At 37.3% G+C, this 17,358-nt stretch overlaps 3 protein-coding genes across 9 annotated transcripts; 1 reads left to right on the top strand and 2 right to left on the bottom strand.

Annotated features, from left to right (window-relative positions):
* The first annotated feature begins 1,102 nt into the window (after positions 1-1,102).
* On the top strand, positions 1,103-3,358 carry LOC137719406 (putative kinase-like protein TMKL1). The gene is made up of 2 exons (XM_068458446.1): positions 1,103-1,813; positions 2,384-3,358. Exons 1-2 carry the CDS (start codon positions 1,330-1,332, stop codon positions 2,980-2,982), a joined length of 1,083 nt encoding a protein of 360 aa, XP_068314547.1. The 5' UTR covers positions 1,103-1,329; the 3' UTR covers positions 2,983-3,358.
* Positions 3,359-5,407: 2,049 nt separating this feature from the next.
* LOC137721276 (U-box domain-containing protein 35-like) lies at positions 5,408-9,887 on the bottom strand. 2 transcript variants are annotated; one of them, XM_068460382.1, is made up of 10 exons: positions 9,777-9,887; positions 9,249-9,478; positions 9,016-9,137; positions 8,809-8,930; positions 8,277-8,512; positions 7,928-8,172; positions 7,637-7,738; positions 7,114-7,542; positions 6,276-7,025; positions 5,408-6,102 (listed from the first exon to the last, which is right to left on the bottom strand). In XM_068460382.1, the coding sequence occupies exons 2-10, from the start codon at positions 9,442-9,444 to the stop codon at positions 5,920-5,922; spliced, it is 2,385 nt and encodes a 794-aa protein (XP_068316483.1). In that variant the 5' UTR covers positions 9,445-9,478; positions 9,777-9,887; the 3' UTR covers positions 5,408-5,919. The 2 variants fall into 2 exon arrangements, with proteins under 2 accessions (XP_068316483.1, XP_068316482.1); XM_068460381.1 differs by lacking the exon at positions 9,777-9,887 and having other exon boundaries at positions 9,249-9,766.
* A 1,529-nt stretch (positions 9,888-11,416) lies between these two features.
* LOC137721482 (ceramide kinase) lies at positions 11,417-16,541 on the bottom strand. Of its 6 annotated transcripts, none has more exons than XM_068460577.1 (12): positions 16,206-16,541; positions 15,670-15,828; positions 15,424-15,591; positions 15,203-15,295; positions 14,999-15,091; positions 14,614-14,839; positions 14,270-14,357; positions 13,495-13,644; positions 13,280-13,381; positions 12,714-13,058; positions 12,190-12,256; positions 11,417-12,101 (listed from the first exon to the last, which is right to left on the bottom strand). In XM_068460577.1, the coding sequence occupies exons 1-12, from the start codon at positions 16,389-16,391 to the stop codon at positions 11,964-11,966; spliced, it is 1,815 nt and encodes a 604-aa protein (XP_068316678.1). In that variant the 5' UTR covers positions 16,392-16,541; the 3' UTR covers positions 11,417-11,963. The 6 variants fall into 6 exon arrangements, with proteins under 6 accessions (XP_068316678.1, XP_068316681.1, XP_068316676.1 ...); XM_068460580.1 differs by having other exon boundaries at positions 15,670-15,789; XM_068460575.1 differs by having other exon boundaries at positions 11,418-12,101; positions 15,424-15,597.
* Positions 16,542-17,358: the final 817 nt, after the last annotated feature.

The following is a 17,358-nucleotide window of genomic DNA, read 5'->3' as shown; positions in this document are numbered from 1 at the left end:
TGAAATGTTTGGCTCCATGAAAAATATATGAAATTCAAACAAAATGATCTCCAACTTCTTAGTTTCCTTCTCCAATTGGTCATGCATTAAAACTCCTCTAAAAAGTCAATTATCATAAAAAACGTCTTTAGTGCACAATGTGGCTAAATTGAGAAAAGAAAAATAATAAGGCTCTTTTAAGACCAATCCTTTAACAAAACCAAAGGATAATTGACATGAAAATATAGACAATAATACACCTATCAGTTATTCCACTATTTTGGTGTATAAACATACCAAACTAAATTCAAAAACAAACTTGCTCAGAAGAGCAAACAAAGTTCATCTAATCTATTGGTCATGTGTCAATAATGTTTTTCTTTTTTTAATATTATTTAATTACAATAATTGAAACCTGAAAATGGTTTCCAATTTCTTACTCTCCCCAATATTTTAATTAAATGACAATAACCTTGCAGCTTGTTTGTTAAATATGAACAAAATGCCAAAAATTGCTTCCAAAGGGAAATTAAAATACGCATATTTTGTAACGATTTTGCAGCTAAAAATTTCATAGCATGATGTGACATTCCTCCTTCCTTAGACCCCTTCACATTTTTAATCATCAATACCAATTTTAGGCAAGTGGTGTAATAAAATCGAACACAATAATTCAGATGCAGATATAAGTTGTTTTTCACACTCTTTAAATACATACTCTTTACCTCAAAACACAAAATCTCGAATATATACAATATACAAATGTAACGTTCTTAATCGCTTTAAATGCAGAACATTTGCTTTAAGAAAAGAAAGAAAAGTACCACTTTTTACAAAGGCAACTACTTTTTGTCTCCAGCTTCTAAATCTCACTATTCCTTCCTTCCATTAGCACATCAATCAGAAAAAGACACAAGGTCCATGCAAAAATGCAATGCGGAATATCAATTGGGTGGCAAAAGTGAACTTTCACACACTCAAAGCACAAAACCAAGAGTCAAAAACAGGTGCAACATCACATGGCTTAGATCTGTCCTCCCAAGTTTTCTGCCATACCATATTAGCTCATCTTCTCATCTCCCTTCTCCAACTCCATCACCTCTCTCTCCCTCCCTCTCTCTCTCTCTCTCTCTCTCTCTAAAATCTTGGGTTCCACACACAACTCTCCACCCAAAAGTACAATTCCATCCCAATCCTCTGGACTCCTACTTGCATTTAAATCTTTCCCCATGAAAGTTATCCTCACCTGCAGTATGTTCATCATCTTCTCAACTCCCCACATCAAAACCAGATCCCTCAATTGGGTTTTCCTCCAATGTTTCACATGAAGAAATTGCTTTTTTTTACACAATGAACAGAACCCAGGTGCTAAATTTGATTCTTGCACTGACTTCATCAACAACTTTGGTGTTTTTCCTACTTTTCATCTACTTTTACTGCAAGAAAACTGCAAAGAGTGAGCAAAAGGATGTGGAAAAAACAGAGCAGAAGCAAGAGGAAGTTGTGGAGGCAGAGGAGCTGGTGACTTTTCAGGATGGGGAGGACTTAACAATATGTGACATTCTGGATGCTCCGGGGGAAGTGATCGGAAAATCAAACTACGGTACGCTGTATAAGGCGCTGTTGCAGAGCAGCAACTCGGTGAAGTTGCTGAGGTTTTTGAGGCCTGTTTGCACTGCAAAAGTTCAAGATTTTGGTGAAGTTGTTCGGCTTTTGGGGTGCATAAGGCATCATAATTTGGTCCCTCTTTTGGGATTTTATGCAGGGCCGAGAGGTGAGAAGCTTTTGATTCATCCGTTTTATTGGCGCGGCAATCTGGCTCAGTTTGTGAGAGGTGATGATTCTAATTTCTCTTTCCTTGTTTGATCAGTTTGTGTTTTTGTTCTGTTTGGTTGCCGAGAAAATCCCCAAGAATATGAAAAGAAAGAAACTTGAATCTCTTTTTTTGTTCGGTTTATGAGGATTTTGTGTGTTTGCCATTGTGTTTCAAAAGAACCGAATCAAAAAGTTTTGGCTTGAAAAAACCTGTTCTGTTTTCCGAGTCTGGATTGCTTCTGCTTTCGACTATTCTGTTTTCTCTGCATAATTTTGATCTCCTTTGTGCATGTTGTACAACCATATTTGGTTTCTTTCCTTCTAAATTTATATATATTGCTTGTCGGAATGAAACTTCCCTACATCAGGATGTCATTATAGCGGAATTCCAAGCCAATACATATTTTAAGTCGTTTTAACTTTCCCCATGTGACATTGCGTGATTAAATTAGGATACCGCGAAATGACATCTCTATCTTTTCATATCATTGCCAAATTTAGAGATGTTCTCTTAGAAGTTGTCTTTGCCTGTTTAACTTTAGTTCCCATTAACTACAAATTGACAGACAACCTTTGTTTTCAATGGCAGAAAGCAATCCTGATTCTCACAAATGGCCCATAATCTATAAAATCTCAGTTGGTATAGCCGAAGGCTTGGATCACCTTCACACCGGCTTTGAAAGGCCGATAATTCACGGCAATCTCAAGTCGAAAAACATACTCTTGGGTCACCATTATTGCCCTTTCATATCCGATTTCAGCCTCCATCTTCTGCTGAATCCAACTGCTGGCCATGAAATGCTTGAAGTCTCGGCATCCGAAGGCTACAAAGCACCTGAGCTGATGAAAATGAGGGATGCAAACGAAGAGACCGATATATACAGTCTTGGGGTTATCTTGCTTGAATTTCTCACAGGGAAGGAACCCATCAACCAAAACCCTACAACTCCTGATGAGGATTTTAGTTTGCCAGATTTCATGAGAAATGCAGTGCTTGGACATAGAATTCATGACTTGTTCCATCCAGATTTGCTTCTCAATAGCAGCGTTGGCTACGGAGAAATCCCCGTCACAAAAGAAAGGATTCTCAAATTCTTTCAGCTTGCTATGGCATGTTGTGCTCCTTCTCCATCACTTAGACCAAACTCCAAGCAAGTTCTGTCGAAGCTTGAAGAAATTGGAAACTGAAAACGATGAGCTTTGTTTGGGTAGGGGAAGTAGTAACTACACCTAAGATGACACTGTAACGCAATTTCAAGCCAACAACGCATTGTCACGTAAAATAGTTGATCACATGACAATGCTTAGATGATTTGAGATGCCGTCACTCTTACACTTCCATGTGTAAAGTAAGTTTCTCTCGTTTGAAGACCATAGAGCCTTGATTCGAGGATATTTGTATTTTGCAAAATCTGCATGATTGATGGCCACGACAACAACAACTCAGTGACCATATTGACATAAACATGTATAGGAAAAGTATAAGTGGAGGTGTACCATATTGACAAATTCAAGATGATAAGTTGGTGATTTAGTTTGTCAGATTGCATATTTCTTTATTGCCAAGTAATGAGCAGCCTTAGACAATGGATTCCATATGGTCCCACCTAGCTTTCATATTGTGGAACACAAATTTATAAAAGAAGGTGCCTTTAATCAGAAGTAAGCAATGAAATTATGCATTTTACTTAAGCTTTTTTTAGCTAAAATGGTATTTGAGATTGATATAATTTTTTATTTTGATAGCTGAGATTTAAAATCAATAGAATTGGTTATTGAGTTTGTCCACCGTCGACCATTTTGGTCATTCTATGAAAAATATCGGTTAAATAAGGATAAAATAACAAAAATACCTTCACTTTTGTCAAATCATTTTGATCAATTATTTATTAAATTAAATGTATTTTTTTCATTTTGATCCTTATTTAACAGTCATTTTGGTCATTATCAAATCTCAAACCATTTTGGCTAAAATTCCTTTATCTAAATTCAATTTTGTTTGCAACTTTGACTTAACCATTTAAGCTTCATAGCTTGATTATGGAATAAGCGTCTTTTCTTTTGTGAAAATAGATTCTTGATATCCCAATCTCATCAATAACGTGCCAATAACATTGTAGACACAAAAATGTGTCATGTTATTTATACAATATCGGCAATATCGATAATACGTTGGTACTCTAATAGACCCCCTGCAGATAGAATAAATGAAATTGTCCCAAAATAATTTAGATTAAGTATATTCTAACCTTGAATATTGGAAACTTGTTTAGTTTGTTTCCTGTTCATTCCTTGATTATATAAAATACATGGTGGGTGGTGGGTGGGCATAAGTTGCTCTGAGTCCGACTGTGAGAAATCGCCATCTAGCTGGGGTGTGTGGAGGTATGACAATATTGTGACCATCCAAAATAAGGCTTTATAACCGAAATGATTATTGAGATTTGCATAGTACATCATTTTGGTCTCTGAGATTGAAAACCAATAGAAATGTTCCTTGAGATTGTCTATCATCCATTATTTTGGTCATTCCGTTAAAAACTCCGTTAAGTGTCTCGAAGCTTTTGGCCGGAAGTTTGGGCAATTTTCAAAGCTTCGTAACTCTATCGTTTCTTAACCAAATTCGACCCATAATATATCAAAACAAAGATAGGAAAGTTTATAACAAGATTATACCTATTTGGAAGCCCAATGGTTGCTGGAGATAGCAGGAAAATAGCATGAAAGGTGACTGGAAGCAGGAAAACTGGAAAACTAACTAGGTAAATTTTAAACGTTCATAACTTTTTCAATACTCAACGAAATTGAGTGATTCATAAATGAAAATCATACTTCTCAATGAGAGGAAGAGAATGGTACCTTTCTTAACTGCTAATTCGTCGTGGTTTGGCTGGAAAATGACTCGAAAGTGGCTAACTCGAGACCAAGACAGCCACTTTCGAGCCGTTTTACGGCCAAACCAAGGTGATTTAGCCATCAAGAAAGGTACCACTCTTTTTTTCTCATCGAGAAGTATGATTCTTGTTTTTGAATCACTCAATTTCGTTGATTATTGAAGAAGTTATGAACGTTTAAAATTTACTCAGTTTCCGGCGAGTTTTACAGTTCTCTAGCGGACCAGTCGACTTTCAGGCTATTTTCCGGCCATCTCTGGCAAACATTAGGCTTCCAAATAAGTATAATCTTGTTCTACACCTTTCTATCTTCATTTTGATATATTATGGATCGAATTTGGTTAAGAAACGATTGAGTTACGAATCTTTGAAAATTGCCCAAACTTTCGGCCAAAGGCTCGAGACACTTAACAGAGTTTTTAACGGAATGACCAAAATAATGGATGATGGACAATCTCAAGGACCAAACTGATGTGTTATGCAAATCTCATAGACCATTTTGACTAAAAAGCCCCAAAATAATAATAATAATATTATAGGTAGAGTACACTGTTATAGTGACGTTTTATATCAATATGTACAATACAAGAGCTTCTTTTCACCTAATATTATATCATTGGCATGAAACATGTGCTATATGCATTGTTCTTCAAAGTAAAAAAAATATTTTAAATATGACGCTCACGCTATTACACAATACAATTAATCAATTTGCGTGTTATAATATAAATAAATAATTTAATCGCTTCTTTTATAAACTCATATTACCATATGATCATTGTTGCACTGCTTTAATGAAATTGACACTTTTTTGTCAAGATCATTTTGCCAATTTAAGCCCTAGGAGTACCAAACCAAACAAATATATAATTTGGTTACATACATGGCATGACACGTGGTACATTGGTATGACAGAGGACCACCACACCCTCTTTTCCCAACAAATTTTGCCGCAATTTTGAAAAAGACTAATAGGTGTTTTAATTTTCTCACGTAACGTCGTATGATTGATTTAAAACGTTAGTATTTTGTTACTTTCGTTTTATACGTCATCACAATTTTTCATGTCTACAGTAAAATACTTTCTAGCCTTCAATTCTTGAGTCTTATACTTTTTTTGTTGTTGGATGAAACAAAAACTCCATTGAAATTTGAAACCATTGACGTATTCAACTACTTACAGAATATCCAACTCTGAACACTACCTAATGCCAATTAACAAAGGAAGATGCTATTGTTCTCCCGACTTCCACTCCATAATTGCAGAAAGAAGAGTATAATTTGGCATTACATTCTTGTTTGGCAACGGCACATTTGTCACCGGCGAGTTATCGTTCTCTTCGAGCCATGTCTCGATCGCTTCGCGGTCGTAAGTGTAACCATCTGCGGCCACACAAGGCTCATTCATCACATCCTGCAACGAAAGATAGCATACAGATTACTAGGTGGAATTATTGCATGAAACTATGTATTCTTTATTTTGGATATGTGGATCAAACAATTGTCACGCATCAAGACTCACTAATGTGGCGTTTAACGGTAAGAATTTGACATTGAACTGATTGAACTGCAAGCGATTATGCGTACCTTGAGAATTGGACAGATGAAGTGGTTAGGAGGTAGGCAATGAACCGCAGAAGCTGAATTTTTCGCTGCATAAGCAACCTCCTTCAATCTCTCAAGCAGAGGAACTACTTGTTCTTTCAAGTCAGGTCTGTCTATGCGTCGAAGCTCTGCGCAGCTCAATCCCAATTTAGCCAACTGCCTTGTCTCTTCCATTGGCCAAAGACCGGCTTTAGGGTCCAAAATATCCGTTAAATTTTTATCGTTAATAGCTGTTTCTACCAGATGTGTTATAGCTCTTGCTGGTTTTGCAGTAAGCAACTGCAAGATCACCATTCCGAAAGCATAGACATCCGATTGTGGAGAGATTATTCCTGTCCTTTGATACTCGGGGTCTATGTAAGAGAGAGTTCCAACTGGCCCTGTGTCATTGTATATAATTGACGTAGAAGGATCTGAATTAAGCATTGTGGCAAGGCCAACGTCGCCAATCTTGCTCACAAGGTTATGATCTAGCAAGATATTTGCTGGTTTCAGATCACGATGGATGATTGGTTTTGGCTTTGAGCTGTGAAGAAAGACGAGAGTTGAGGCTACCTCCCAAGCAATTCGGAACCTCTCAAACCAAGGAATAGGAGGTGTACCGTTTTTCTGCAGCAACCTGTCCTCCAAGCTACCATTTTCCATGTACTCGTAGACTAGGCTACTGTGATCAGGACATGCACCGAGAAGGAGAAGCAAATGGGGATGGCGGATTTTGCTCAAGATCTCAAGCTGCAAGCCAAAACGAAATGTAAATTAGTGTTCAGTACATGCAGGAAGGATAATAAGTTTACTGCTTTATGTCATGATTGTCCCTTACCTCCTGCTGGAATTGCTTAGTTTGGTGATTCTCTTTAGAGTGAAGGACTTTCACTGCTGCAGTTGTATGATGAAAGATGCATTTATAGACATTTCCGTACGCACCCATTCCAATCTTATGATCCTCGGAGAAAGATGAGGTGGCTGTAACAATCTCATCCCACGAGAACTTCTGGTATTGTTGCACAGGACTTACAAGTGCATGTTCAAGTTTTTCGTTCTCCTTGGCATCAAGCATGGCTTTCATCTCTGCTTCTCTCCTTAGTGAAACTTCTCTTTCGACACATTCTCTCATGTAATCAGCTTCCCTCTTAGCAGATTCATACTTCTCCTTTTCTTGTGTTGCAAATACTTTGGCTTTCTCTTCCATAGAATTTATCTCCTTGAACCTTACTGCTTCCTCCACCCAGCGTTTATTTAAATTGTTTATCTGATTATCAAAAAGAAATTTTCTTACTATCCAAATTAAAGATCTTAAGGATCATGAAGTATTTTCTGCTGTCAACAAGGATAAGAATGCCTACCTTCCTAGAAGCATCCATATTCTCACTTTGAACCATTGCATACATTGCTTTGACATGTCTGAGTTCAATTCTCAGCTTTTCTATCTCGAGGTTCATAGTCGCCTGCGTGGAAATTGTCAATACAATCACTACTGAAAAACATACAACTCTCATACTGTTGAAATCAAAGATAACTACCAACAATGTAATTTGTAAACCACATCTCATAAATGAAATTCCAACTATGTATTTTCTGCATGATTCATTGTGAAGCATCATTTAACCAAGTCAAAAGAAGTCAGGAAGTGCTACCTGCCTCTCCAACGAATAATCTGTAACCACGTCTGAGTTGGACACTTGATCTGAAGTCCATGACCGGCTATCTGCAACAAAGCTTCCAAGATCCTGAGATTGGCATCTAGAATCGATGGTGTCATTTGAATTTGTCTTTGTACGAAGAAGGGTGTTGTTGATATTTGTAAGAGCTTGAAAGCGCTGCATTGTCAGAGGAGGAGAATGGAAATGAGAGTATGAACCAACCGAGCTGTGATCTGTGCCTGAAAAACAGAAGACCGGAATTAAATATTCATCTGCTTGCATAGGTAGCACCATTAGCACACGACATATGAAGATGGCACTCAACCCTAGTCAAGTATCGTACCTGTCTGTAAACTAGACGTGTAACTCAAAGAACTGCTGATAGAACATGTGTCACTGTTGTCATCTTTGATGCTTCCTACCGACTCAGAATCAGATGTGCGTAGGGATGACAACTTTCCTTTTGAAACAGCAGAATCAGATGCGCGTAGGGATGACAACTTTCCTTTTGAAACAGCATATACGGTGCAAAATCTTGGAGTGCAGGCTGAGATTTTTAAGGAGAGTCCCCTTTGTTTCCTAAGAGCATTAATTGTTAACATGATCACTCAGAAGGCAATTCTGACACAATTGCTCACAAAATACAAAGAAGATACATGGATGGTTCTCTATGTTCCTAATTAGTAATATTAATTTACGCTTGCGTGTGTGAGTGCAGGCAGACGTGATTTATAAAGACAACCTGAAAGTTATATAACCAAATCACATATGCTCGGGGACCAAAGAAACAAGAAGAAAATTTGAATAACTAACAAATGATTAGCAAGGTCCAACAAGTGTTAATCCATTTGAACACCTGCATTTCAGCAAAATACCTTTTAAACATGCCACGAGATGGGGCACCTATGACGAGATTGCTTATAGCGAACTTAGCAACCTCTTCTGCTATTGCATTTGCAACGTCATCTGATTCAACTAGTGCAACTTCTACTTGCACCTGCATTCAAAATATAGCGGATTACTCTTTTGTCACCTCCGATTTCCTTACTATCAAACTTCACAGAATAAGAAAGTTAATTTACCTTCCTATAAGCACACATTTTCTTGTATGGAACAAGCATTTCACTCGCCTGCCACTCCATTTCCTTTCGATAGGCAGCTACTACGTCCTCTCGTACTTGCGAAATAGGAATCAGACTTCCCACTACAATCACAACAAGAACAAGAATTTCTAATCATAATAGAAAATGAAAAATGTTCAAGACATGAGATTCAATTGTTTCGCGACACATGAACTCAAAGAAGCAAAGCTTACTAGGTGTTGGAACTCCGGTGATCCTTTCCCGGACATGAATCAACTTGAAGAAAACATTTCCCTCCGGAACAAACTTATCCAGAGCCCACCTAACTATGTATTTGCTATTTCTGTCCCCACTGACAGCAATGCCAACAATTGAAAGAGAAGAAGGTTGAATATTTTCACCTCCTTCAGTAATTTCACTCCCATCCATCTCTCTGACACTCCTCTGTGGAACTGGAAATCGTCTGTAGCATGTAGAAACAAAGCACAATAGCACAACCAAATAAATCAGCATTTCCAATACAACAAATTAACAAATTGAAATAATCCTCGAACTACCAAAAAAAAACAAAAAATCTGAAAGAAAATGAGTATGCGGAAATCACTATGGGTGTGCAAAGAAAGAAAACGAGTGTGCAGAAATCACTTCCCGCTTCCCATATAAATATAAAATTCCATGAAGTGGCACTCAAAAGTTCAAAAGAACAACAAAAACTCAAAACCCCAGAAAAGTAATGCACAGAAAACAAAAGAAGAACATACCAGCTGCTCAAGCTTCAAAACTCATCAGACTTGAAGCACTTGTTCAACTCCTCATGAGAAAAGAACAAAAACCCATCAATATCTCTCTCTGCAAAAACACGTTGACATTCAACCTCCATTTGCAAAACTGGAAATTTGGAATAAGTTATAGCTGGTCAGAAGCAGATGACGTGAGAAATGCAACCCCACCTAGGTATGTTTGATTCTGGTACGACTTTTCAGTTTCTGTTTGTTTTCAACGCAATGTACAACTTGTTTTTGTATTTATAAGTGTAATAATCTATATCACTGCTTCACGGAAGCGTTTGAAAATCCACCACCTTTGGACTCTTACCTAAAAGGCTTAAGATAAGAGCAAATTCGATGCTCCGGAAACCACCATGAATTTTCTCCTATTTATCTGCTAATTAATTAGTAATTAGGCACTTTCAGAAGTCACGAGATGATAGAGACCTTGGCATGCTAAAATACTACAACTACAATTTCCTTATATATATTATATTATATTATATTATATTAGCAGCTGGTACAGGGAACTTAACTAGTTATTTCTTAGAATCTGGACGAAATTTCTTAGCATGTATGTATATGTATAATACCACTGAATCAGAATGCATAATCTTAATTAGAATTTAAAACCATTCAATTAATCCCAGAGTGAGTGGTTTATATAAATTATATTCATCTTGCGTAAATCATTGCCTTAGTGGTATGTTTACTCGATTAGTTTCTGAAATATGAGTATGAAAATTATTATGATCCTGATTCTCTACGCATATGAAAAAGAAAAATTGTTGGTTTTACATTAAAATTTGGACTTCAATATTTTGAATTAATTATTAATTTTCTGTGTATAAATTGTCCAAGACCATGACATGCTTTTTTCTAGTAACATAAAAGTTTAGTGGGAGATTGGCTATTATCACCGCCAGGGCATACCTACAACCTCAAGTCGTAAGGATTTACGCATAACACCTAATTGCCAATTGTTATTGGTATGAATTTACGTAAGAATTTACATAATGCCCACCAACAAGAATCGATGGCGGGGTTCGACCTTGGATTAAAGATTAACCACATACACGTCCTTACCAACTGAACCAACTTTCGTAGGCCAAGTCCACGACATTACATATGAAAATGTGATAGAAATAATCAAGCACTTGCATAAGAATGATCCTTCAAAAAATCGAAGTCCAATGTATGTGGTAGCAAAGGAAACAAACATGACCAGAATAATTAGTTGGTCTATCAAAAAATCGAAGTCCAATGGCAGAAATATGAGTTTTTTTTGTTTAATTTAGTTGGTCTATCATTTTTCCTTGTTTAATAAAATATTTAGTTGGTGTCGACGACCAACAATTACCGTGGACTCATCCAAGAGTATGACATTTGAAGCTCTTGACTGAGTAGCTCAACCTTTCCCATGCATGTCGATTCAACACCAACTTTGATATAACCATTTTCTATTGCATTTTGTTGGTAGGTTGCTAGGTTGTCTTGTTTTCTTTGAGCCACACTTTGGACTTCTCTTAAAAAAATAGAGCAAATGCTCACAAAAAGTATATGTAAACTTCTCGTCAAACATGATCAGAAACGATTATTATTTGAAAGCGATTTTGTCCGTCACTACTATAAATTTGTTGCACCGTCAAGTACACGTGGACCTTGGTCGAGTATTCAGAGAAATATAGGCAATTAATATTATAAATGTCTACCAAATGTAACGCTCTAGAGAGCATAGCCATTGTTATATCTCAGCTACAAATCTTTTGTAGCAACGATATCTGAGAGCTGATCATATCGAACTAGCTAATCAATGACCGTTGAGGCGCCCGCCTGTTCCCCGGAAATCAACTCCGTCAGCCTGATTAGCTAGTTCGCTGCTTGTTTGTGGCTGCACTGGGGACTGCTTGTTCTTGTACTCCCGTTGAGTCGAAAGCTTCTTCTTTGGAATGCAACTCTGGCCTGTGGATTCCGCTCTCTAATAATTTGCGAGGACAAAGTTAGGATTCACTTTTGCTTTAGATTTCCCCTTTCCAATATCGCTTGTATAAAATACACAGTAATCAAAGTTCGGAAACGAAATTGTTGGATTGATTTTCTTGAAATTATATTTGGGTACCAAACTAGAAAATGGAAAATACAAAAAAGGTATGAATATGGTACATCATGGGCAAAGTTGTATCAAATTTCAGGACCGGAGGCAAACAAGCTAACAAGGCCTCGAAATACTTGCGCCGATAATTGGTGTGCTTGAAAGAGTTCCCCGTCCAAATTCCATACACTCTCGTTGCCGGAAGACGTGAACGTAAAAGCAGTGGTCTGCACCAAACACATGAACAAAAAACATTACAGTTGAGATTAATTTGACAACACGAGCGATGAAAACGCGATGAATAAACATATATACCTTGTGATGTTCAACAAACTTGAAATCGAAGGGGTTTCCGCCCTTCTTTGCAAGCTGGGTAAGATGCCTGCAAATTAATCATACATAAGAAACTTTTAGTGTGATCTTCGTGGATAAAGAAGCGAAAAAGTATAGACATATGTGCAATAATTGATGCCAAGAAACGGTAAAATCTTCAGAATTTTGCATAAAAACCTCTGTAACAGATAATTCTTAAGGTGGTGAGAGGAATTATAGACAGATGATTAAGAACTTGGAATCGAAACCTCCATAGAAGAACACTTCAGAAAACTAAACAAATAGACGACTCTAGACTGCCATGTTACTAATGGGGGCCTTTCAAATGTATCATAAAAATCATTTGGCCGTCAAAAGATTGGTGCAGCTTAGAATGTTCCCATCCCAACAATTTGAAACCCGAAATATTTTTCTAGCTTAAATGTGGGAACCGATATCAGCTATTATCCAATTCTCAAGGGGAGAAGGAAGGAATGTGCATTTAGATGGGGGCTATAAACTATTACCATAGATAGAGAGCATGAGAGCAGTCTTTGATCAATATGAGATGCATGAAACCGTCTGAAAGGTGTGCATCAGCCACCAAACCGTCAGGTGCTCTTTCATTTCTATTGGAAATTACTGCAGCACCAATGCTAAGAAACTTTCCCTTTGATATGGACCATTTTGTTTCTCCTGGATATGAGCAAGGGGTGGTGCTGCTACAGACCTTGCAGTTAACACGGCACATTGCTTGATCGGATTTATTTGGGCTCCAAAATGGTCGCTTGCGACCGCTCAAACTTCCTCTTTCAGGAATTGACTTTCCTTCTGGTTTGACTTCTATATATGCTACTTCCGCCTCATAGGACCTGAATGATACGACATATATAAGATAGATGTTTCAATGTTGTTAATTAAAATAAAAGATAATTTCTTGTTAGACACAATCATAGAAAGCTAACGAAGAGAATCTACGCGGTGAAAGTATATTGGGAAACAAATACACAGAGACCATATGAATGATTTAAGACCCAACATTCGTGATTTTGGGACTCGCATAGCAAAATATGAAATCCAACTAGTAAATTACCGGTGCTTTAAAAATACCCTTGTTCCTGCATAATCATATCTTTTTGGACCCATCCAACGGTATTTTTCACTCTCAGTAATGACATCTCCATAAAATCCGTACCTACAAAATATAGAACATCTGGAATTTTAGAGAACTTAAAATGAGAATCAAATATCTGATTTTCCAGACCAGAGCATCACCCATATCATTGAGTAATTGTAATGAGAAACTACCCGGCAAAAGACGCTGCATAGCGCACAAAAGGTTCAACCTTTGATGTAGATGTTGTTTTCCACCTTACAACTTGGGCTACATCAAGGGAAACCCTTTTCCCAAGGACAATGTGAAACGTAGATGTTATAGGATCTCGAGCACCAGTTGTGCTGACAAAATGAAAAGAAAAAAAAGTCAACACCTTACATTGGGCCAAGGGGAACAATACCAGATGAATAAAGGTAGAATGATACTGAGATATGTTATTATGTCCAATAGACACATTGAATATTAACGGTTTTTTGTGAAATGTGCTTAGTGAATTCATATATGATAAACGATAAGAGTTATACTTAAATACACCCCATGACAACAAACAGGAAGAGACCTAAAGAAGTTTCAACTTTTGATTAGGCACTTCAAGTTCAACCCTTCTGATGCAACATTGAAAAAAGTGGATTCAACAAACTCCTACAAGATCTAGGACCAAGAATCATACTGGAACAGGATCGAGAGCAGCAATCATTAACATTTCTAATATCCATCACTACTCAGCAGAGATTCACTATCATAAACACTAATTTCAAGAAAGATTCCTTGGCATTTTGTAAGTTGGTGAACTATATTGCAATTTAAACGATCTAAATACCACATTATATATGTAAACTACAGTCAAACGGTTAATTATGTTCAATTCAAATTAAGTATCAATTTGGACAACATTGTGGGTAATGCAAGTGTAGACCCAATAAGGCAGAAAAAATTGAATGCTGGCTGAGAAGTGTAGAGAAGTACCACATCACAATGGCATCGGTAGAGCCAGCAGGAATGATTCCAAATCTGAAATGCTCATTGGGGAAGGGAAACTCTGGATCTTCATCTGCTGGGTTTTCGAAAAGAGAAAAAACAGTAATCATGTTTTAGGCATTAGAAAATACAAATACTATATACTATTATTATATCATGTTTGTACAACAGAACCAATCAGCCGATGGGGGAGGAAATATCCTCAATTCTTGTAGTGTTAGATACATTTGAGTAGTGTTAGATACATCCAGTGATATGTACGAAAACAACCAGTTACAACTAGAAATCAAATCGAAGCTGATGTGTATGGAAAATATTATTATGATACATACTGATAACTGTGGCTCCCGAACCATCATGGATTGGACTTGGGAGGAGAGGAGACTGCTCAATGTTCTGAGAAGAAGTTCCAATAACTGTTTCATTTGGATCATGAACACAGAAACTGTCATGATATGTATCAGAAGGAAGAAAACCTGAAGGAGTTGGCGGGTATGGAGCTTTATGCCTTGAAGAAAGAAATCCATTGAGGATTTCATTGAAGAAACCATCACCGCCCTAGTTCCAAATCAATTATTACCAAGTAATCAACAATTAGGAATAGAATAAGTTCAAAATCCTTAAAAGGAATACAATATAGCATCAACTGAAGAAGTATGCCAGTATAGATGTTCCTTTTACAAAGATTGAAATAAGTCTAGGAAAGTTATAACTTACAACGGCTAAAACTCCATCATATGAAGCAAGCTCTTTGTTACCTATAGATGCCATCATATCATATGCGTGCCCTGACCTTTGGGTCACAATGACCTGATGTTGGAATTGAAAACAAAATTTAAGCAGGATCACTTTGTACATTCAATAGGTTTGCTTGTGGTCTTGATTCCCATTACAGAGTAACCGAACAAGCTAGAACTCTACCTTTGTTTTCACTTTAGCATGGGAGAATATAGGAGCCACCGAGTCCCAAATTTTGCAGCCGTTTCCCTTCCCACTCTTTGGATGAACAAAAACCTAGTCAATCAGAAAAAGATTCTGGAAAAATATAATACCACTTTATGTCAATTTTCATAAACCACCTAAAGGACACAAAAACCCAAACAAGCATAATGATATAGCGATTGGCAAACTACAAAACATACCAATAGATTCTTTGGTCGCCCCTGTTCTAGGGCCAGAGAAGCATTAATCTGATTGACCCACATCTGACATGTTTGGAGATCATTATGACCAAACGTATATGCAGCCAGGACCCGAAGAGAAGGCATAGTCTTTGACTGCTGGAAACCATACACTGTAAAGCGGTAAACCTGAACCTATGTAAACACCAACATCAATACCATATGAGGGAGTGAAACAAAATAGCCAAGAATGGGAATTGAACAAACCTCAGATTCATGACGACCTGAAAGGCATCTTCTAGCATTTGAAACCTTTGGCACATGGATCAAACCGTGGCTGATCAACTCAACGGAATACACATCGGAAAATTTGATCTCGGTTGCAACCTTTGAAGTAAATGTGATGCCCAAACAAGTTGAGTCATCCTGATATATTAGACATCAATAAAGAATTTCAAAATTTCATGATTAAACGGTATAATCAACTCATCGATTAACGATCATAAATGCTTCACCGAATAATCATACAGGATCCCGAGTAAATAAATTAACAAAGTAAAATGTTTGTCACAAGGCTCAGGCAAAAGTGATGAAAAATCAGAAATTTAGAAGAACCCAGTTGCCATTAGGCCTAATAAGCAGCAGAAATCCCAGAATCCATACTAAAATTCGAAAGTATCACAACTGTAACACAATTAAGAACAAATTTCAATCTAGAGTTGATAAAAATAGAAACTTTACTATCAAATAAATCAATTTAAAGACAAAAACAAAAGGGAAAGAAGAGGAGAGAAATTAAATACATTTTCCAATGGCTCGAGCGATTTCCAAGACAACCCATCTGAGTTTAAGGAGAGAAGGACTTCCCCGACGCGGTCCAAGGTGAGGCTGCAGCTCAAAGCCGCCGCCGTGGCTCCGCCGTAAAACTGTGCGTGGGGGAGAGGGGGAGATTCATCTGGTTCAATACAGCAATCTACATCACGTTCCATTCAACGAGGTTTGAATTATATGAAGGATAATGTTGAAGGCGGCGAAAACGGAAGAACTTTCAGGTGGAATTTCAAAAAACCGGTGATCGCGTTCGTTGGGCGAAGTGGAATTTGGCGCTTTATTGACCAAAAATGGAAACAAAACGACAGGAAAACGGGTCGTTGTAGCCAGAGATCTAGGCTTCTAGCATGGTTGCTTTTCTCTGGTTATTTTCTTTTTACCCTTTGACAACGGTCATTGTTTGCTGGTCCAACTTAGCGGGTTGGAAGGTTAATCTAATTTTAACCTAACTTTTACAATTTGAGATCGAATTCGGATTGAGTTTTAATCGGGTTCATTCGGATTTGGGTTTAATCGAATTCAAGTTTACTTGGATTAGGTTTGAGTTGCCTAACTTTTTCAAGTTTTAATCGGACATTAGCATCGAATTTTAAATCATATATTTCTGAAAGCACCCGCACAGGCATGTATACATCCACAAAGACATCAACCTATTTGTATTAGCAAACAACTGACCTTAAAATCACTTTCCCTCAACTTGCTCAATAGTCTGCTTCGTCTGAATTGGCACAAGAAAGCAGCATAAGAAACAATCACAACTCAAACTGTGAAGCAGATCAGAAGGAGGGAGGCAGATTGTATGCCCTCCTATTTGGATATTCTTCCCATTCCTTTCTATTTTATGCGATCACGGTTAAGTCACGTTAATATTTTATATTGATTTTTTTATAAAGATAATAAGACAAAAAATAATAGGAATATAGCATATTGACGTGGTTTAACTGTGACCGCACAAATAGATGAAGAAGGGAAAGACACCCAAACAAGAGGGCAGACAATCTCCCTCTCTCAAGAAGAGGTTGAATAGTTGCAATATTAATTTAATAAAGGAAGTTGTTCAACATGATGTGATGTGAAAAGCAGAATAAACGTATTATGACTCCTTTTCAAGTCAAATTGTACATC

The sequence above is a fragment of the Pyrus communis genome, chromosome 16 (genome assembly GCF_963583255.1).
Source record: "Pyrus communis chromosome 16, drPyrComm1.1, whole genome shotgun sequence".
Taxonomy (NCBI): Eukaryota; Viridiplantae; Streptophyta; class Magnoliopsida; order Rosales; family Rosaceae; genus Pyrus; species Pyrus communis.
Note: the sequence above shows the minus strand (reverse complement) of the source record. Positions and strands in the feature narration are given on the sequence as shown.

What these genes read in the sequence shown, in the direction of transcription:
- LOC137719406 (XM_068458446.1), top strand. Translation starts at nt 1,330, where the DNA reads ATGAACAGAACCCAGGTGCTAAATTTGATTCTTGCACTGACTTCATCA. An exon ending in TCTGGCTCAGTTTGTGAGAG is followed by an intron (nt 1,814 to 2,383) that starts GTGATGATTCTA and finishes TTTCAATGGCAG; the next exon opens with AAAGCAATCCTGATTCTCAC.
- LOC137721276 (XM_068460381.1), bottom strand. Translation starts at nt 9,528, where the DNA reads ATGCTGATTTATTTGGTTGTGCTATTGTGCTTTGTTTCTACATGCTAC. An exon ending in TCTCGTGGCATGTTTAAAAG is followed by an intron (nt 8,513 to 8,808) that starts GTATTTTGCTGA and finishes TAATGCTCTTAG; the next exon opens with GAAACAAAGGGGACTCTCCT. An exon ending in ATTATTCGTTGGAGAGGCAG is followed by an intron (nt 7,739 to 7,927) that starts GTAGCACTTCCT and finishes ATTTCCACGCAG; the next exon opens with GCGACTATGAACCTCGAGAT.
- LOC137721482 (XM_068460575.1), bottom strand. Translation starts at nt 16,391, where the DNA reads ATGGAACGTGATGTAGATTGCTGTATTGAACCAGATGAATCTCCCCCT. An exon ending in GGCGACCAAAGAATCTATTG is followed by an intron (nt 15,296 to 15,423) that starts GTATGTTTTGTA and finishes CTGATTGACTAG; the next exon opens with GTTTTTGTTCATCCAAAGAG. An exon ending in TCTCATGCTCTCTATCTATG is followed by an intron (nt 12,257 to 12,713) that starts GTAATAGTTTAT and finishes ATTAATTTGCAG; the next exon opens with GCATCTTACCCAGCTTGCAA.